The sequence below is a fragment of the Sciurus vulgaris genome, assembly GCF_902686455.1.
Source record: "Sciurus vulgaris genome assembly, chromosome: 18".
Lineage (NCBI taxonomy): Eukaryota > Metazoa > Chordata > Mammalia > Rodentia > Sciuridae > Sciurus > Sciurus vulgaris.
Window position 1 is genome coordinate 18227752 of NC_136479.1, and position 21765 is coordinate 18249516.

Below are 21765 nucleotides of genomic sequence, written 5' to 3' on the forward strand. Positions count from 1 at the left end.
GGTGTATTTTCATGCTAATGCAGGCTAGTTGTCCAGGTGAAGGGGCTTGGGTGAAGAACTGAAATGAAGGAGGTGTCATAAGAGGCTGGAAATCACAGGCCTGGTCCTTGTCGTCATTATCGGAGTTGGGAAGAATCATTATCGCTGTGATTTCAAGTGGTGAGTCAACCCAGTATGGCCAGAGGCTTGGAGAGCTTGAACCTCTCATTTCAGACTCAACGGAACAGGAGATTCAGCACCGAGGACAAGCTCTCAGGAAATTGAAATGGAGGCAGGAGGCTTCACCCGCAGGCGCCGACTCTCTCCTTGATTTGCTTCCTTCCTTGGTGAAGAAAAGACAGCACTATTTGACATACCCTGGGGCATATTTTAAAGCCAAACACAGTACCAGAAAATATGAAGATATTCTTTCCAGGGCTAACCCCACACCAAAAAAAAAAAAAAAAAAAAAAAAAAAAATTCACCTGTCAAGTTAAAACATCTAACATCTCAGCTCTTGAATGAGATATAACCTTTGACTTTGCTGCTAGTAAAAATAACCTTTTTCTTTTGTACTGGGAATTGAACCCCCAGGGCGCTTAACTACTAAGCCACATCCCAGTCCTTTTTATACTTTATTCTGAGACAGCCTCTCACTAAGTTGCTTAGGGCCTCCACTAAATTACTGAGGCTGACTTTGAAATTGAGATCCTCCTGCCTCAGCCTCCAGTGCTGCTGGGATGACAGGCAGGCGCCTCTGCGCCCAGAAGAAAATGGCCTTTTAAGAGAAACTCCAGCGTGGTTTCTAGACCACGTCTTGTTCCAACACATGAAACTATTTTTCTAGACCACCAAACATTTGCTGCTTCATCTAATCGTTCATAATTCTTAACTAGTGCTTTTTAATTGAATGGGACAAAAATAAAGGGAATCTTTATTTTTCATGAATCCAGATGTATATTGATATGGATGTGGAAACGGAGGGAGAGAGAGAAAAAAAGAAAGTAAGTAGCAGTTTAATGTATGGATTTTGTATTTCTTACTCTCCTACTTCTGCCATTTCTGCTCTCTCTCCACAAATCCAGGTTATGGATATTTTCCAAATACTTCTTTTTAATAAGGCTGGTAAATGGCACTATCTAAACTCTTCTTACTTACCCAAAACTTAGGCATCAAGTATATGCCAACTACACTCTATCCCTTTCTATCTGAACTCGATTTACAAACCTGGAAATTCAAACTCGGAAGACAAATGGAAGGAAAATAAGAGACACTTGAATATGGCTCATTTTAAATAATTATACCTTAGTTTTTGTAAGCTTGGGGGCACGGTTAGCGGCCAAGTAAAATTGGACAGAAAGTGGCCCAAGCAAGCTTTATTGGAATTTGGCTCTCCAGGTGAAATTCCCAGATCCCCAGGGTACAGCTCAAGTAGGGACCGGGAGAAAATAGCACGTGGCCCTGGCTGCCCAGGGTTTTTATAGGCCGGGATGGGAGGGGGGTCCTGCTGAGTGACAGGTGGATGTGAAGTGTCAGTGGAATTTTCTAGCCCACTTGATAGGGTTCTTCTGGCGGGCTGGCCTTTGTCTCAGCTGCTCTGCTCTGCCCCCTACAGTCGCCTAAATTCCGACCTAACAGTTTTATTTATTTTTTTTTTAAATTGATGACTAGCCAGGCACAGTTGCTCACGCCTATAATCCCAGCGGCTTGGGAGGCTGAGGCAGGAGGATCGTGAGTTCAAAGTCAGCCTCAGCAAAAGCGAGGCGCTAAGCAACTTGCTGCAACCCTGTCTCTAAATAAAATACAAAATAGGGCTGGGGATGTGTCTCAGTGGCCGAATGCCCCTGAGGTCAATCCCCAGTACCCACCGTCAACTTAAAAAAAATGTGGAGAGAAGAAGGAATTCAAAGATGGCTCCAGCTTAGAGAATGGGATTATAAGCAAAGAGAAGGAATTCAAGCGGAAGAGCAGATTTGGAGTCTGCTGATAATTACGTTTGGGACGTGATGACTTTGAACGGCCGAAGACACCCAGGATGGATGTCCTGAAGGCAGGAGCGCGGATAAACGCGGAGAGGAGATCCGAGCTTCAGGTCCTCACCCGGGTATTGGATGAACGGAGAGCCCTGGGTATGGTCGCGGCGGGTCCACTGCCCCACCCCTTCCCGGTCCCAATCCAGGCCCAGCAGTGGTCTCAGCCGGTCAGGGTCAGCCCTTCAACCAGTTTCCATGCGCACCCCACTTTCCACCCACCCACTTGGGTGGAAACTTTTCGTTTCTTTCTAACACTTCACATTTATACAGATTCCATCGACCACATCAAACATATTTCCAAAAAAACTTGCATGGGTCCTGAGCAGGTTCAGAATTTTTTGCCTCCGTTCTCTAAACAATACAGCATAGCAACTATTTCCACAGTGTATTAGGTACCTTAAGAAATCTAGGGAGGGTTGGACGCAGGCAGGTGTGCATAGATTCCATGCAAACTCTGCTCTGCTGTCTAGGAGGACTTGCGTATCCATGGATTTTGCTATCCAAAGGGGTTCTGGAACAACCTCCCGTGGACCCCAGGGGATGACTGTATTTCCACATGGAAGTGTTTCCTGTTTTGTTTTAGTTTAGTTTTTATTTTATTTCTTTTTGCTGCCCAGCTTCCATTCAACCTTTACTTCACTGGAGGTTTCTGGTTTTCTCTTGAGGTTCCATCTCTCCCAACCCTCTCGGCCCATGTATTTCTGGTGCCAGTGACTCCACCCCAAGTCTGGGGCAGCAGGTATCCTTGCCTGGGACTCAGACATGGCCCCATACTCCTGATCATAATGGTCATAGTGATAGTCCTGGGGATAAGCGCATATCATAATACAGCAAAAGAGACACCATGAAATTCTGCTGAGATTTCTGGGTGAAACTCAGTTTCTTTCTTTCCTTTTTTTGGGGAAGGGGGTATTGGTGTTTGAATCTAGAGGTGCTCTACCATGGAGCCACATCCCCAGCTCTTTTTATTTTTTATTTTGAGACAGGGTCTCAGTAAGTTGCTGAGGGTCTCATTAAGTTGCTGAGGCTGACCTCAAATGTGTGATCCTCCTGCCTCAGCCTCCCTGGTCAAATGTGCCCTGGTGCCCAGCTTTTTCCCTGTTAACATGAACCTAAGAGAACTCAGGGACCCTGTTGGCCACAGAAATCTTGCAGTTGTAAGAAATTTAAGAATGGCACCAATATTAAGATAGGGAACCTAAGAAATGAAGAAATTTGGATTCTAACTTACTAGAGCTGGGATGTACTCTGGGCATCAGTATTTTTAAAACTTCCCAGGTTGTTTAAAAGAGCAGCCAGGTTTGAGAATCATGAATCTAGTGCTCAGTCTTGCCTTTTTTTTTTTTTTTTTTTTTTTTTTTTTTTTTTTTTTTTTTTAATGTTTTACTAATAAAATACATAGGAAACAAAAGAGCATAAAGCAAATAGAACTTAGTAATTTTATGTTGAGAAATGAAAAGAATTTTTTTGAGACGGGGTCTCCTAAGTTGCCAGACTGTCTTTGAACTTGAGATCCTCTTGCTTTGGGCTCCCAAGTAGCTGGGATTACAGGTGCACGCCACCACAGGCAGCTGAGAGATGAAATATGGCCAGCACCCCAGAAGCTGCCCACATGCTCACCCCAATCCATCTTAGTTTCTTAGCAGACATCTTCCTGTCTGTATCTAGGCTGCTTCTGCCTCTACAGCCTCCTGGAAGGACCCAAACCATAATATTATACTTTCAGTTTTTTACTCCAACATTGAAACCCAATGGAATTCTCATGACCAATTTTTAATTTTTTTCACAATATGCATATCTGCGTCTATATAAAGCATAAATCTAACCAGGTTTTCTCCCCCCCATAACTTCCTTTCCCTAGAATCTACAATGTTGGAAGCTGGGATGTCAGACCAAATGGGCCTCCTGTTCTTCCATCAGGAGCCGATCCCGTGCGAGTCACTAAGCAGCCTGTGTTCTAGAGATGGGACTCTGCACTCCTCTGGGTAGTTGAACGGTACCAGGGCACTGCTAACCTTCTGCAGGCCCTGGGGCTGTTCTCGCTACCCCACACACACACATTATTTCAGAGGCTGTATTAGGAGGACTTTGTCTCCTGATCTGCCCCCCCCCCCTTCAAGTTCAAAGTCTTCCCCAAGCAAATTATTTATTCCCTGTTCAAAAAGTAATACTGGGGGGTGGGGGGAATGGAAAAAAATAACAGAATGAATCAAAAACTATTACCCTAGGTAAATGTACGATTACACATTGGTGTGCCTCTACTTCATGATACAAGATGTATCCCATTTGTTTACAATAAAAATAAATTTTAAAAAAATGAAGGAAAATGGGTATTTTCAGATGAATAAAAACAAAGACAATATATCACTAACAGAAAAATAATAATAATAATAATACTGGAGTCTTTCTCCTGAGTGCTTTAACCTCCTGGAGCTAGCAGGGAGGTTAGCTCTGACCCAGCCAGGCCAGATGCAAGCAGTAATTAATTGTCTTAAGGACCTCCGGGGGAGACCTCTCCCTCTTCCTATCTGCTTACTCCCCCTCCTGGATTTCCCAGAGGCATCCTTGGGTAGAACAGTCTTCCCTCGGGGGTGTTTAGTGTCCTGTTTCTCTACCCTGGTTTTGCCACTGATTGGAACCCTTAGTGTTTTGTCCTGGGGGATTTCCTCACAATCTGTTGTTTGGTAATTCTGGATTTACATGTAAAAAAAAAAAAAAAAAAATTTTGTCGTTGTTGTTGTTGGTACCAGGAATTGAACCCAGAACTACTTAACCACTGAACCACATTCCAAACTCTTCTTATGTTTGTGTTTTGAGACAGGGCCTTGCTAAGTTTCTCAGGATCTCTCTAAGTTGCTGAGGCAAGCCTGGAACTTGCCAACCTCCGACCTCAGCCTCCAGACTCCCGTCATTTGGGTGGAATTTTGGAGGATCATGGGAATTAGGCATAGATGTTCAGAGAATAAAACTGTGTACCCAGGAACAATGACACACCCCCGGGATCCCGGGAGCAAGAGGCTGAGGCAGGAGGATCGCAAGTATGAGGCCAGCCTCAGCAACTTAGCAAAAACCTGTCTCAAAACAAAAAATAAAAAGGGCTGGGGATGTGACTCAGCCGTTAAGCCCCTGGGTTCAATCTCCAGTACCAAAACATAAATACATAAAACTGTGAGACAGCATCTCATAGACAGCAGCTATGTTTTTAGCACTTGACATTGAGCATTTGATTATAGATGAATATACTTAGAGTTACTTGTATTTTAACTAATGCTCAGTTTATTGAAATTATAAATCTAAAAACGCAGACTTTATCAGGCCTTTAACATTCCACAGATCATATTTCTTTCTTCATAAAGCTGGTATATCTTGTCTAAAGTTACTATTTTTATTCTTCCATCAGTGTTGAATGAGCTTGTAAATTTGACATAGTGAATTCTCTTAAATATTTAACATCATTTACAAACTTGACTAATAAATATTCCCTTAGCTTTGGCATTTTTAACTACAATTACAAATTTGAATCTCTTAAGTGCTTCCAACATCTGACAAGGCCAACTTATAAATTCAACAAACAGAATTGCTAAGTGCTTAAACACTATTTACCAACCTAAGAAGTCTGCAATTATTTACTAATCCAGAAGTTTTAAAACATTCCGGTTCAGTCTCAGATCAATCAAATTCTCTTAAATATTTTAAATTACAGTCACAAATTTTACATCAAGTAAACTCTCCTAATGCAACTTTCTGCCTTCTGCACCGGTCTGTACCCAAGCAACCAACCCACAGTTGTGCTTAATGGACTTGCTTTAAATTTATGTCCAAGCCAGGCATGGTGGTGCACATCTGTAATCCCAGCGGCTCAGGAGGCTGAGGCAGGAGGATCTCGAGTTCAAAGGCAGCCTCAGCAACTTAGGGAGGCCCTAAGCAACTCAGTGAGAGCCTGTTTCAAAATAAAATACAAGGAAAGGGCTGGGGCTGGGGCTCAGTAGTTAAGTAACCTGGGTTCAATTCCCAGTACCAAAATAAATAAATAAATAAATAAAAATTATGTCCACAGATCTCCAGTGAATCCCTAGTACTGACCTCTTATACTTCCTTCCCCTAATATATTAACTTTCCTCTTCCAGGATAATTTGTTTTAAGGAGAAGGAGGAAGATGGTCCTTTATTAGTCTTTCCTTTTTTAGAGTTATTGTTTGTTTATTTGTAATCCTGGGGGCTGAACCCTGGGGTGCTCACCCCTGAGCTACACCCCAGCTCCTTCTACTTTTTATTTTGAGACAGTTTCTCTCCCAGGTGCCCAGGATGACTTTGATCTGTGATCCTCCCGCCTCAGCCTCCCAAGTCCCTGGGAAAATGTGTTATTTTTAATTGTGATAAAATGCACATGGCGTAAACTTCCGGTCTGAACCATTTTTAAGTAGCCCAGAGAACTTTTCCTCGCCTCTCTCCCTGCTTCTCATTTGCTCTCGAATGGTAACTATTAGGAGCAATTAGAAAGGAAAGACCCCTGTTCTCCTCCCACGCCAGAGCTGCACCTGGGCCCATTTCATCTGCTGTCCCTCCTCTTCCAGCGGAGGAATTACCCGGACCTCTGCAGGCCAACCCGCCACTCAGCTCTAGGACAGGTCCTCTGTCCCCTCCTGGCTCCAGGGCTCTGCTCCCGCGTCACCCCACATCCCTGTTCCTGCTCCTGGAGGGTTTGCATCGGAAGCGTTGTCTTCCAAGACTCAGAGCAAAGCCTCCTCAGGCTGTCCTCCAGCTTCTGCTCATTGGAGGCCAAATTCCTTGACTTTCTCCACCCCTCCCCTTGCATAACCCCTCCTGTACCGCCCGGAGGCATGGGGGGCTACAGAGGGGCCCCTGCTGGCCACCTTCCCAGCAGCCTTCAAACCAGGCAGGTGATGGACAGGGTTAAGCTAACTTGGTCCCTCCTCCCACCTCACTCAGGGTGGCTAGGACTCTGGAATTCCTTGTGCCAAGCCAACTCCCAGGGCCTGCGAGGAACTGTTCCTGAGACCCAAGGGCTGTGGTACACGTAGCTTTGCACCTAAGAGAAGGCTGCTGTGTTGGGGTGAGCCAGGGTGTGCAGGCGGAGCTCAAACGAAAGGGGAGAAGAAAAGGAGAGAGCATGTCGGTACACCTGCCCTCCCTATGCCCATCCATTCAGCGAGGAGCTCATAGAACCAGAGAATTATGAATTTGAACGTGGCCTTCAAATACACACTAGGAACATACACTTGTCAAGGTTGTTAGGTCGGAATTTGGGCGACTATAGGAGGGAGAGCGGAGCAACCCCAGACAAAGGGCAGCGCACCAAACTGTGATCAATCAAACGGACCAGAAAACTCCACTGACCCTTACCTCCACCTGTTGACCCTTAATTCCACTGACCTTTAACTCTACCTGCTGACCCTTAACATTCACCTGTCACTCAGCAGGGCCCCCTCCCATCCCAGCCCATAAAGACCCTGGGCAGCCGGGCCATACGCGATTTTCTCTAGCTCCCTACCTGACCTGTACCCCGGGGGGCTGGGAATTTCACCCAAGAGCCAAATTCCAATAAAGCTTGCTTCGGCCACGTTCTGTCTGATTTTATTTGACCACTAACTGTGCCCCCGAGCTTACAAAGGTAAGAGGATAACATTTATTTGACAGTTGGCTGGACTGATAACACTTAATATTTAGGTAGACTGTGTGAAGACTGGTTGTACTTTTGGCCCACGCCCCACAACTGTCTACCCCAATCGGATTTTGACAACTCTCAGGAACCCTTTCTGGCAAAGATCACTGGGGACTTTCCATTTGCCTGTCCAATGGCCGAGCCTCAGACGTCGCCTTTCTCTGGACAGCATTTGGTTCCATGCTACCCCACTCTTGGTTTGTCTCCTGCTCCAGCAAGTGTTAGAATGTTCCAGAATCCAGTCCTCAGCCCTTAAGTTCCTTCCCTGTGTTCAAGTCTTATGTCTACGAATACAATTGTCCAGCAGGATTCATGGGTAATGGGTCCCAGGAACTCTGTGACACCAAAATCTGTGGATGCTCAAGTCTCTTACAGAATCATGCACTGTTTGCATATGACCTAGCCCAGCCATCTTCTCCAGATTTCTTACACCAAATACAATGCAAATGCTATGTAAATTGTTGCTATCTTGTATCATTTAAGGAGCAACAAGAAAAAAGTTTGTGTATGTTTAGTATAGACACAATTGTTTTTTTCTGAATATTTCAGTCCCCAGATGGGGAACTCCTGGATATGGAGAGGTGGCTGTATCACCTACAAGCTCATAACACATTGGTATGGAACTGGAAAGATCCCCACTGTCTTTCCCAGTCCAAGAAATTCCATGGTGGTCCACCTGAGTGTTTAGTCCAAAACCCCAGAAGCTCTGGACTATCAATTTTACAGCTGCCCCCAGGGGCATTGAAAATCATCAGTCAGGTCCCACGAGACCCCAGCTCACCGTCTTCCCATGACTTCCCTTGGCGTTAAAGGTAGAATCCAGACTGAACCACATAGTCTGCAAGGCTCAGCATGACCTGGCACCTGCTCTGCTCTCCAAATTCCTTCTTCCCTGGCTCAACCTGTTCCAGCTGCAGGGTCACCTGAAGAACCAACCAAGGGAGCTCTGCCTGAGAGCCTTTATACCCTCTCCCAGGCCAGGGTGGTTTGCCTATTTGTGGTTTTGCTCCTTCGTGCATTTTAGACATCAGCTCAAACTTTCTCTCTTCGGGGAGGTCTTCAAGATGAAGCATGCCCTCTTTCCATTTCTTATCACTTCCACCAGTTTTATTTTCTTTATGGTGTCAGTCACTTTTTAAAAAATCACATTAGAACCAAATGTGGTGGTTCACATCTGTAATACTTTTTCCCAGTGACTTGGGAGGCCGAGGCAGAAGGATCGAAAGTTCGAGGCCGGCCTCAACAACTCAGCAAGACCCTATCTCAAAATAAAAAATAAAAAGGGTTGGGAAGGTAGCTCAGTGGTAGAGTTCCTCTGAGTTCAAGCCCCAGGACCATAAAAAAAGAAGGAGAAAAAGAAAAAAGTATATCATATTAGAAGACTGGGGGTATAGCTTAGTGGTAGAGCCCTTGCGTCGCAGGCATGAAATTCTGGATTCTTTCCCCTAAATAAATAAACAAAATCCTATTAGTTGTGTTTTTGCTTATTTACTCATTTTCTGTGTCTCCTCATGACCTCCCTCCCAATAGTATTTAAGTTCCATTCAGGCACAGATTTAACCCTTTTTGTTTTCAATATATGCCCAGCGCCTAAAATAATGTCATAATTCTATCAATAAATTTCAAAACAAATGTACGTCCAATATGTAGGATTCTCTTAAGTGTTTTCCAGGCCTAAAATAATAGGCAACACCCACCAGTCATCACAAGGATTGTAAAAATGTCTGGCTGAACTTAGTGAGAGTGTTAACCCCGCAGGTGTAACTTAGCTATGTGGCTCCATCTGTTTTTACTCTTTGCTGTGTTTATAAAGTCAGTCCCTTACTAAGCTTGGGGAAGTATAATCTCAGGTCAGGTAGGGTTACAAAGTCAGGAACTTCCTTTGGAGATGACAGACGGCAGATAAAAACTGGAAGGTGCTTTCCAAGGTGGGGCAGAATCGGCCGATCTTAGTCATTTTGATGCTTCCCAAGAGGTAAGCAGCTGCTGACCTACCGGCGAGACAGCGCCTGAGTCTTCCACTAGAAGCAAATGGAAATTTCACAGTCCCAGCATCCTTCCCCCTTCACACTTAGTTGGGGGGAAAAAAATCTCTGCCCAGATTTTTCTCTCCTAATATTTGATGGTAGAATTCTGTCCCCTGCCACTAGATTGTTTTGCTTCTCATCTGTGAGATGCTACGTCTTCTGAAGATGTCCCCTGCTCCATGGTCTCGGTACCCCTCATTCCACAGACATTACCTTTGCTGGTATTTGGGGGGGGGAAACCATTACTCTTGTGTATTTATTTTGTAAACTTCCAGAGCTCTCTTAACTGTGGGAGTCGTGGGTGATTCTCCTAGGTATGAGGCAAGGAAAGATCCTGTTTGTCTCTTTGATTGCTCTACTTTGTGTTTCGTTACCATGGTTTTTTGTTTTCTTTTCTTTTTGTTTGAGCTTCCAGAAACACATCTAAGGACAGGGGTAGCTCACATCCTGGTTGTATTTCTGGCTTTAAAGAGACAACGCTGGCGTTTCGCTGTTAAACGTGAGGGTGACGGTTGATCTGAGATTCTTTCATCATCCATTTCTTAATTCGTTACATATTTCTTGGTACCCATCCAAGTGCACTGGATTTGGCGATATGTGGGGTGCTGATTGGACTTGGGGAAAGCAGTTTCGATGGCGTGGTGCCAGCAAGAGCCAGATTGCAGAGGTTTGCAGACAGGCAGATGATACAAACCTTCTTCTTTCCTGCTTGCCAAGAATTTTCATCAAGAATGGATGCTAGATTCCTTTTTTTTCAGCATTTATTAGTAATGTGATCACTTTTTTTTTCATATCTGACCCATTGGGATGATGTTGCATAGTAATATATTTCTTTCATTCATTCATTCATTCACTTAAGGAATGTTTAAGTGTCTACTGTAAGTCAGGAAATGAATGTTAAATTTGTGATTTTAATAAAATAAAATGTCATGATATTTTTAGTACAGCTGGTCAATATGAAACCATTTTTTCAGTACTAGGGGGCACACTTTACTTAATAATGGCATGCTATTCTTTAATTTTTAAAAAGTTAATCAATAAGGGCATGTTATTTAATTTTTAATAATTTAATCAACAGATGCTTATTCTTAAAATTTTGAAAGATCAAAAGATCAAAAGATGCAAAAGCCAGAAAATTCACAAATTCCAATAATAATAGGGATATTCTCTGTGAATAGAGATTTCTGATTCTTTTTCTTTCTTTCAATTTTCATAGACTTTAAAAATGCATTTACAGGCATTTGATGTGAGATTTTCATATTGATACTCACAGCTGTGGTATAGATGCCACAGAAGGAGACATCTGACCCCACATCAGGTTGGTCTCTCCTGCTAAATGATACTGGGCTGTGTTCTTGACCTATGTGTTCTCCCTGGGCAGCAGGACCTCCCTGGCAGTCAGGGGCATGGAACTAGCTGAGATTCTCTTTTTCAAACAGTATTAATTGAGCATGTCTCAGGCTCTATGGAACTTAAAGTCTAGGCAAGGGACAAATAATAAACAAACAAGCAAACAAAAGTCATAATAGATACGTTGGTCCTAAGAGTTGGAGAAAAGGCAAGGAAGAAGGAGGGGAGATATCACTGAAGAGGAAATCATAGTTACTGTTCAAAGGGAGTTCCCTGTGGTCAGCAGGGGCTGTGGGTGAAGGAGAATCCAACAGCAAAGAGAATGAACGGTCTACAACCACGTACCCCAATACCAGTGAATCTCACACACGTGGAGCAGAAGAACGGAAGCCCATAGAATACATGTTGTAGGCTTCCAATATGCAAAATACAAAAGCAGGCGATGTTCATCTGAGCTGTGAAAACCAGGGAGCACTTCCTATGGAGAGGAGCTAGTGTCTAGGAGACCCAGTGGGGATTCTGGGACGCTGGTCATGCTGTCTTTTCCCAACATCAGTGTGTTCAGTTTGTGAAAATTCAGCAAACTGAGCACCTATAATGTATGCATTTTTTCTATGAGTATTGCATATCAATATTTTTTTAATTCAAAATTAACTGCCTTCTGGAGAGACGGGATATGTGTGTGTGTGTGTTTGTGTGCATGCATATGTGTGAATTTGAATAAGTGACTGATTAAATAAATGAATCTTTACAATCTCTAAACGGTTCTGTATTTATTCTCCCTTGAACTCATCATCTTGAGAAAACTGAACCAATACCTATTGATGCCCTCATTCTCCTGTTTTAAAAAGTGATCTGTCTCCCCTCTGCTTCTATAAGAGTGATAAACTCTCTCAGGAGACATCCAAATACTTTTACAATTTAGGGTCAGGGCACCGAATCCTTCAACAGATGAATGGATAAAGAAACTGTGGTATATAAACACAAAGGAATATTATTTAGCATTAAAGAAGAATGAAATTATGTATTTGCGGGTAAATGGATGGAACTGGAGAATATTATGCTAAATGAAATAAGCCAATCCCAAAGAACTAAAGGCTGAATGTTTTCTCTGATATGTGGATGTTAATTCACAATAAGGGGCAGGGGTGGATAGAGGTATTTTGGACTAGACAAAGGGGAGTGAAGGGAGAGGAGGGGGCATAGGGGCAGGAATGGTAGTAGAATGAATCAGACATCATTACCCTATGTGCATGTATGACTACATGACCTGTGTAACTCTACATCGTGTACAACCAGAAGAATGAGAAGTTACACTCCATTTATGTATGATATGTCAAAATGCATCTACTGTCATGTATAACTAATCAGAACAAATTTTACAAAAAGCATATACATAGAGAGAGAAAATCAGGGCACTAAGTTAAATGAGGACAGAAACTTCGTGGGTTGCATCTGGCGGCATGTCGGGTACTGGGAGCAGTGACCTTGGGTGGAGAGGACGGAGGCCAGGTTGCAGAGGTTTGGGGAGAAATGGGAGGTGAGGAAGAGGAACTGCTGACAGAGATTTTAAGTTCTCCGGCTTCTAAAGTCAGAATAAGCGCCAGGGGTGGACACTGTGTGCGCATGTTTGGTGAGCATTTATCAAACAGGGAAGGCTGACTCGAGTGTGTTCGGTGTGCTGAAGGAGGAAATTGGCAGACGGGACTCACTTCTCGCATGCACTTCTGCATGCCATCTTCCAGTCGTTCCTCTATTCACTAGTTGATTTTTAAGTTCCTGTCGTGCCAGTCATTGTGTTTGACAGTAGTGAGTAAAGCCGATGCAGTCCTGGCCCCCAGACAGCGCGCAGCCTGCCAGAGACCTTGCAGACACAGGTGGCCGAAGTGTGGAAGGTGGGTGGGCGAGGCTGAATCCAAGGGCAAGGGGCAGAACCAACCTGGGCCAGAGGGATCTTTGTTCACAGGGGGAAAGCAAGGAAACGGTTTTCTTTCCCTTTCTTTTTTTAAATCTTCTTTGCCTATTTTCAGTGTTTGTCACTAATACTTTATCTCTTTCTTCAATTTTCTTTTTCCATGGTTCTGAGATGAAACCCAGGGCTCAGGCATGTGGGCAAGCACTCTACCACTGAGCCACATCTCAGAACTTTATTTTGTTTTTATTTTGATTTTTTTAGACAAATACTTTTCTTATACATTTATAAAATCTGCATAATTGTATTGTGTTCTGTTTGCCTTTTAAATTTTCTTCTTTTTTTACCTTCTTTGTAAAGCATTATCTATTATGTTCATTTGCTCTTTTTTAAATATTTTTTTTAGTCATCGGCGGGCCTTTATTCATTTATGTGGTGCTGAGAATCAAACCCAGTGCCTCACACGTGCTAGGCAAGCGCTCTACCATTGAGCCACAGCCCCAGGCCTTTTTTTTTTTTTTTAAATTTATTCTAATTTGTTGAACATGACAGCAGAATGCATTTATACATTTTGATAGCTCCTATATCCATTACATCAATCCACTCCGAAGAGTCTATTTTCTTGTTCTAAGAAATTCTTTATCTTTTTGTTTTATTTATTTATTTGTTTGTACAGACTGCATTTTGATTCATCATGACAACAAAAAGATAAATCCCAATGTTGGAAAGTTGGTAACAGAGCAGAGCAACATTCCTCTTAGGCAAGAGAGTAGCAAAGAGGACCAGTTAGGGTGAAGCCAGAGGGTGACAGCCGGCATAGGCATTGCCCTGGGCCATGGCCAGGCCCGTGCCACCACCTCGTTCACAGAAGGGGCAGTTGTGAAGGGTGCCTCATGAAACCTGTAAATGAAGCGAGCAGAATCCCGCAGAGCCACATCTTACTCCAGGATGAGTGAGCCAGGGTAAAGGCTAATCCCACGCAGAGCCAAAGGGTCCCACACAAGCCTCTGAGGCAGAGGCCATGCTGGAGACCAGCTGCTGTCTGTCAGGTTTCCCTCCAGCCTAGGTACGGATTTATGTTCCTGTGTTGGAACCGGAGCTGATGCCATTGGTTTGCCTTTAAATGCCAGTGTAAGCCTACCCACAGTGAGAACCTCACCTTGAACGTGTTTTGCAAGGACCCAGGTCAATGCAGGAGCTGCAGATGTGTGTCCCCCACCCCACGCGGGTTCCATGCAATTCCAGTGCTGAGCTTTTCTTTCTTGCTCTTCCTCTCTTGCTCTTATTCCAAAAGTGTGCCATGAAATCTTCAGTAAATGTAATTCTATTGCGGTCAAAATACCAAGCTTGAAGTTCTGGTTTATTTGCTGTGTAATGCTGGGGATAGAACCCAGGGCCTCCCACATGCTAGGAAAGTGCTCTACTACTACTGAGCTCTGCATCCCCAGCCCCAAGATTATTATTTTTTTATTAATTTTTTAAAAATTTGTTCTAATTCATTACACCTGACAGCAGAATGCATGAATGCATTTTGATAGATAATACATAAGTGGAGTATAATTTCTCATTTTTCTGAGGGTACATGTACGATCACATGGGTCATGCAGTCATATATGTACACGAGGTAATAAAATTCTGTTTCACTCTGCTATTCTTCCTACCCAAGGTGATGATTATTATTATTATTTGGGGTACCAGGGATTGAACTCAGAGGTAATTAACCACTGAGTCACCCCTATTTTTTACTTAGAGACAGGGTCTCACGGAGTTGCTCAGTGCCTCGCTTTTTGCTGAGGCTGTCTTTGAACTCACGATCCTCCTGTCTCAACCTCCAGAGCCGCTGGGATCATAGGCATGCGCCACTGCACCAGGCTCCAAGATTATTTTTTAAACATGAATAAAAACACTGAAACTTTCTTTGTCCTTCCATTTCATTTCATTCTGATAGGCATTTTTCTTTTTTGGTACCAGGGATTGAACTCAGGGGCACTTAACCACTGAACCACATCCCCAGCCCTTTTCTGTATTTTATTTCGAGACAAGGTCTTGCTCAACTGCGTAGGGCCCTTGCTAAATTGCTGAGGCTGACCTTGAACTTGAGATCCTCCTGCCTCAGCCTTCTGAGCCTCTGGGATTACTGGCTGATAGGCATTCTATTTTTTTTTTTTTTTTTTTTTTTTTTTTGTACTGGGGATTGAACCCAGGGCAGTCAACCACTGAGCAACATCCCCAACCCTTTTTTATATTTAACTTAGAGACAGGGTCTCGCTAAGTGCTTAGAGCTTTGCTAAATTGCTCAGGCTGGCTTTGCCGTGCTGGGGATGGAACCCAGGGCATTATGCATTGGAGGCAAGGGCTCTACCAACTGAGCTATAGCCCCAGCCCCTGATAGGCACTCCTGAGTGGGAAAGAAAGGAATGCAATCTGAATTTGCATCTAGTAGGTGCGCTGGGATCTGTGTCTCTCAGGTAAATATACACTGCTGGTTGTATTTGGGAGGGGAAAAACGTAAACAGTGGAGATTCACTAATCCAATGCAACCCCTTCATTTCTCAGGTGTGAAAACTGAGGTCCAGAGAGGTGATGTGATTTGCCTAAAGTCATGCAACTAGTGGCAGAGCCAGGCCTAGAAGCCAGGTGTCCTGGCTCTCAAGATATTCCGCTGCCCGAGGAATGGAACAGGTAGTATTACTCACCTGGGGGCCATGCGTCGGTCCACTCAGCCCAGAAATGCCTGAGGTTCCAACTAAGGGAACAGAGGAAGCATCTGCCCCAAATTCCGAGTTAAAGGGGGTTGAAATCAAAGCTGGAGAAGAGAAAGAGGGAAAGGCTTTGAAACTCAGACATCAGGATCCCACGACAGGGCCCAGCCCAACTGTCCTCTTCGGAGGCTGGTGTGATCCTTCCGGCAGTATCACGTCCATGTCCAAATGGCTTGCACGGGGGTGGGTGGTCTGCCGGCCATTCTGCTGCCAGGGTCTGTCCAGTGTAATTCACGGCATGGGGAAATTCAGTGGCCACTTGGACAGGATGCGAGGGCAAGGTTGGGGGCATCACAAAACACAAATCCAGGAGGAAGTTAGGGAGGAAGCCCTGGCAGGTGGGGTCAGCCAGACCAGCGTAACATCACCCGGATCAGTGTCTGCTCACGTTGGTCAGTGTTGGTGATGCAAAAGATAGACGGAAAATAAAACCCGTCAAAATAGGAAGGAAGAGTCCCTGATGTCACATCTATCCACTTGTGTGTATATTAAGGGATTTTCTTAAACTGGGCATTGGTAAAATAAAAACTAGCTGAGCTCCTCTAAGTACCCTGCAAACACAGGTGCTAGTCCTTAATAACGTGCACTGACTCTCTGAAGAGCCGGAGGTATGTTTCCTTTTTCATTCATTCTGTGGTTATTATTGAGCATCTACTCTGTGCCAGGCACACAGTTCTGAGCACCATGTTCATGAAACATGTAATTCCCCTAGAATTCAACCAGGGGAAGGTAATCAGAGAAGGTAGTCTCTTGGGAAAAATCAATGGGAAAGAAAGTTAAGGAGAAAATTACTGAATTGAAAGAGCATTAATCCAAGTAAAAGATGAAAGGAGTATATGGATAGGCCGAGTTTGACTAGGTACCTTGGGGGATGATTTTTTTTTTTTTTTTCAGGCAGGGAGAGCTGAGATAACAGGATGGTCACCCCGGAGAATCTACTTGAATTGATGTCTGTGATCCTGTGTCTGCTAACAGAGCAAGACAGCTGGCCATAAGGCGCAGTAAAGGAGGCACCGTCAGGAAGGGGCTGAGCTCAGCCGTAACAGGAAGTCCAGCACTGTAGATAGAACAGGCAGCACAAAGGATCATTTTCAGCAGATAGGCTCCAAAGATCAAGGAGTTTTGCTCCACTTTATCCAACATGGTGGTATGGGGAGAAAGCCACAGAACAATCTAAGAACATCTTCCACCTTCAGGCTGCCAGGCAGGGAGCGAGCATCAGTCAGTGGGCAGTAAGCAGGGCTGTGGTCGCCAAGCCGGGGTTCCAGAAACATCTCTAGCCTCTGGGAGGAGTGAGTTCATCCCAGACAAGGCAGTGAGACGGGCATCAGGCCCAGGAGGGAAAAAGGACGTGGTGACCTTAGAACAGGGCGCAAGGCAAGACTTGGAACACAGGAGCCCAGTTATAATCCTGGAACCTTAGTCAAACCTGAAAATAAAGTCAGAGAGGCTGAGCTCCTGAACTTTTAGGTCCCCCTGATGGAGAACAGAATCAGTCCCATTTGCAGGAATCATGTGACCTGGGCGACAGAGGAAGTAGGAAGAAGGGACAGGAACTGGCCAAGCCACATCCATTCATCCCTGATGCAGAAGGAGAGAAGGGAGGGAGGAAGGCATGTCTGCTGCTTCTTTCCTCCGGTGTGCAGGAATCCCCAAGAGCACCTTCATGCTTGCCGTGACACGGTGGTTCCAGAGAGTCCTTTATCTTTAATTAGCCTGGGTATTTGCTCCAAAGCTCAAAGGTGGTTTTCTCTGGACTGCTGATGAGGGAGGCATGGAGTCCTAACCCAGGTCTGAATCTTCTGCATTACGTGGTTCCCTTCTCCTACCCGCCATTCATTCTTAGTCCAAACTTCTGATTCCGGCTCCTTCTCCGCATGCTGTTCCTCCATCCGCCTTCTAAGGCTTCAATTGTTATCACTCTTTCTTCTGCCCAGAGGCTTACCTAACCCATCCGACGGGCGGCACGGCCCCCTCTGCCCCTGTGTCGCCTGCAGCCCCGCCTCTGTGGTGGGAGCTCATGGGTTCTCTGCTATCCATTGCACCCCACCCCCGTTGGTAGTTTGGGGGTCTTTAAAAGCCTGGTCCACATCCCTGACACTGACACTGTTGAACCAAACGTCTGCATGGTTCTGTCTTTGGACGACTCACTCCAGAATCAGAGTTTCAGGAGTCACAGTGCTGAACTGCTCAAGTTCACAGCCAGCTCCTTGGATCCAGCCAACTCCTTTGGTTTCCATAGAGGGAGCCGAGGGTCCTCCTCCCAGACCTAACCCCAGTGGAGAATCCCAGAGGTGCCAACAAGAAGGGAGGTGATTCTAGACCTGAACTATGGGATAGAAGAAAAACGTAAGCCACACGTGTGATTTGATGGTTGATTGATGATTGATTGGGCTGGGGATGGAACCCAGCACTCTACCACTAAGCTCCACCCCAGCCCCACATAGGTGATTTTTACATGTTCTAATTTTTCATGTTTCATTAGGAAAAAAGTATAAAGAAGGTGAAAATAATTTAAGTATCATATTTAATTTAATCCACTATTTCTAAAACATCATTATGTCAAGGTCATCAATATAAAAATTATCCATGTGATATGTTGCTTCTTTGTTGTTGCTGATCTAAGGTTTTCACATCCAGTGTGACTTTTTGCACATTTACAGCCCAGCTCAATCCTTTTTTTTTTTTTTTTTTTTTTGACACCCCAGACTGAACCCAGGAATGCTCTATCCCTGAGTGACACCCCCAGTCCTTTTTATTTTTTATTTTGAGACAGGGTCTTGCCAAGTAGCCAAGGCTGACCTCAAACTTGTGATCCTCCTGCCTCAACCTCCTGAGTCGCTGGGATTACAGGCCTGGTGCTGGTTTTTTTTGTTTGTTTTGTTTTGGTTTTGGTTTTGGTTTTTTGTGTACACCTACAGCATAGCTCAATGTACTGAATTTTTATTGGAGATATTTGGTCGTATTTATATTTATAGCCCCCAAAGTAGAATCATACCCAAGTTGTCCTAGACATTTAAAGGTTTTCCAATTAGTTCCCTAAAGAACATTTTTCTTTAATATTCATATCCACAGTAACAAAACTAGCTCATCTTTATTGGAAGAATTATTTCACTTCAAAGTAAAAGTGTATCAATTTTAAAACTGCTTCTGTTCAAATTATGTTGATTTAGTGTAATTAATGTGACAGGTAAAGGGGTATTATATAAATTGAAAAGCAACTCCGTTTATCAATATCCATAATACGTTCTTCAAATTTCTCTTGTAGATTCTGCAGATAATTTGCATGATGCTGTGATCACATTTAAAAATATTATGCATATCAATTCATGCTAGAAAGTGAGTAACCTTATGTTATTGATTTAGATTATGAAAAAGTTCAATTTCATTTTCTTCTTTTTTGGGGGGGGAGGGACACCAGGGATTGAACTCAGGGACACTTAACCACTGAGCCACATCTCCAGCCCTTTTTATGTTTTATTTTGAGACAAAGTCTCAATAAGTTGTTAGGGCCTTGCTAAATTGCTAAGGCTGGCCTTGAACTTTTGATCCTCCAGCCTCGGCCTCCCGAGCCCTGGCGATCACAGGTGTGCACCACCGTGCCTGGCTGAAAAGTTCTATTTCAATGTAAATTCTAATAACGTCCCAGCCAGGCCAAAAGGAAGTTCTTCTTTCCTTAGAGTTCAGATTCATCTGATTCATATATACTGTGATATTTGTGAGAAAGCATAAACCACCCTGTCATTGTTTTTTTTGTCTTTGATGATTAGGCTTTTGGCTAGCATTCCTTTAATTCCAAGAAGATCTTGAATAGGCATTGACAGTTCAGTGAATCCTTGCAAAATTCTTGCACCATTCAACCAGGGATGATGGGTAAAGACCCCAAATTATCATATTCATTGTCTTCTGTTCCTTTTGAAAATTACACACGTTGGTGACAATTCGTAGCATTTGTACATATACCTGGAGCAATTTTAGCAACTGTATCCATGGCACTTCCAAAAGAGTCTACTTCTGAAAGCAGTATAAATATTTTCAATATATATCATACGGTGGAATGAAGCAAGATGGAAAACATCAGTCTCTTGTTTTGAAGACCCATTAAATCCATATTTCTGGAACACCATCTGGCAGGATAGAAACTAATTTTTTGGTCTCTAACTGAAATTCTTCTCTATCAGATGTAAAAGATTCAAAAAGTCTATACCACAGTTGTGAATTGGCACCGTTTCTTCATAAATTTGCAAGAGCTTTAGGACTAACTATACCCTACTGTTCCTTGGTCAGTATCCTGTGGCGTGATTCACCTAAAATTTGCCAAATTTGAATTATTTTATCTTTGACATATCCATTGATTCTATGGGAAACAGTTCACTTAATTGATGGTTGTTCATTTTTCTTATAACTTTATGACAAAATTTTCACAACTGAAATAATTCCTTGTACTGTCTTCCCATTAAATATTGTGCACACACACACACACACACACACACACACACACACACACACACTCCACATTCAAGAATCCAGTTCATTTTATAATTGGCCCACATTGCAATCTTGATTTTGATTCAAATCTATTTAAATGTTTCTGTTCAACATTTTATTCAGACTTTCGGTAATTTGTTTTTTTTTTTTTTCAATTGTGATAAATTATACATAACACAAAATGTACCATTGTGACCATGGGTACGTGTACAGTTCTGTGGCATTAAGTGCATTCACATTTTTGGGGGACTGTCACACTGTCTAGTGCCAAGACTTTAAAAAGCTTTTCCAACTGAAACTCTGAACCCACTCAACACTAACGCCCCATTTCCCCCTTCCCTCAGTCCCTGGAACCGTCCTTCTGTCTTCTATGTCTATGAGCTTGGCTATTCTAGGAACTTTATAGATGAGGAATCCCATAATATTAATCCTTTTGTTAACATCTTATTCCAGTTAGCATACTGTCACCAAGGTCCATCCATGTTGAAGCATGGGTCAGAATTTCCTTCTTTCTTTGTCAAGGCTGCGTAATATTCCACTGTGAGCACGTGCCAGGTTTTACTTCTCCATTCACCTGTTGAAGGACATGTGGGTTATTTTGCCTTCTGGCTATCGTGGTGAATAATGGTGCTAAGAATGTGAGCATGTGAACGTGGAGAGCCTGCTCTCACTTCTTTTCTGTATGTACCGAGAAGCAGAATTGCTAGGTCATGTGACATTTCTGTTTACCTTTTGAGGAGTTGCCATCCTGTTTTCCACAGCAACTACACAATTTTATATTTCCATGAGCAATACACAAGAGTATGGGGTTCTAGTTTGTCCATATCCTTGCCAACCCTTGTTCTTTTCTATATTGTTTTGTTTTTTGGAACTAGCCATCCTAATGGGTGTGAAAGAGTATCTTGTGGATTTGATTTGCATCTTCCAAATTCCTAGTGAAGCAGAGCATCTTTTTAGAGCTTCATTCGTTCTTTTTTTTAAATGTCAAGAGAAAACTTCTTGTTAAGTTCATATATTTGCTAAAAACATCTCAACACTTTTCAGCTTATTAATTTTTTTTCACGACCAATAAACAGCTTTTTCCTTTGGCTCTGACAGAGCACATTGTTGATGGTGTTCATCATGAAATCTGTGGTATTTCTTCTTCCAGCCTCTTATGGAGTTTTTCAGTTGACAAGGAAATTTTGTATATATTTATGGTGTACCACATGATGTCTTGCTGCATGTGTACATTCTGGAATGGATAAGCGATTTAACATAAGCACTGCCTGACATACTTATTTCTTGTGGCTAGAAGACTTACAATCTGCTCTTTAAAAAAATTTGGGGGCAATGTAGAGAGGTTTGAACCCAGAGCCCCAAGCACGCTAGGCAAGCACTCTACCACTGAGCTAGATCCCCAGCCCTCTTTAAGCAACTTCCGAATACCTATTGCTATTAACTGTGCAACACCTCTTGAACTTATTTCCAAAAATATAGTGTTCTTTGACCAACATCTTCCTGATCCCTCCATTCCCAGCCTTCTGTCTCTT

At 43.4% G+C, this 21765-nt stretch overlaps 1 protein-coding gene across 3 annotated transcripts in view; it reads left to right on the forward strand.

Annotated features, from left to right (window-relative positions):
- Positions 1–15555: 15555 nt before the first annotated feature.
- TNRC6A (trinucleotide repeat containing adaptor 6A) overlaps positions 15556–21765 on the forward strand; it is a 148682-nt gene continuing 142472 nt past the window's right edge. The window contains exon 1 of one of the 3 annotated variants that reach the window (XM_079121149.1): positions 15556–15665. In XM_079121149.1, the coding sequence (XP_078977275.1) occupies positions 15586–15665 (80 nt within the window). In that variant the 5' untranslated portion in view covers positions 15556–15585. The remainder of the gene's footprint in view (positions 15666–21765) is intronic. The other 2 variants (XM_079121146.1, XM_079121153.1) reach the window with 2 other exon arrangements.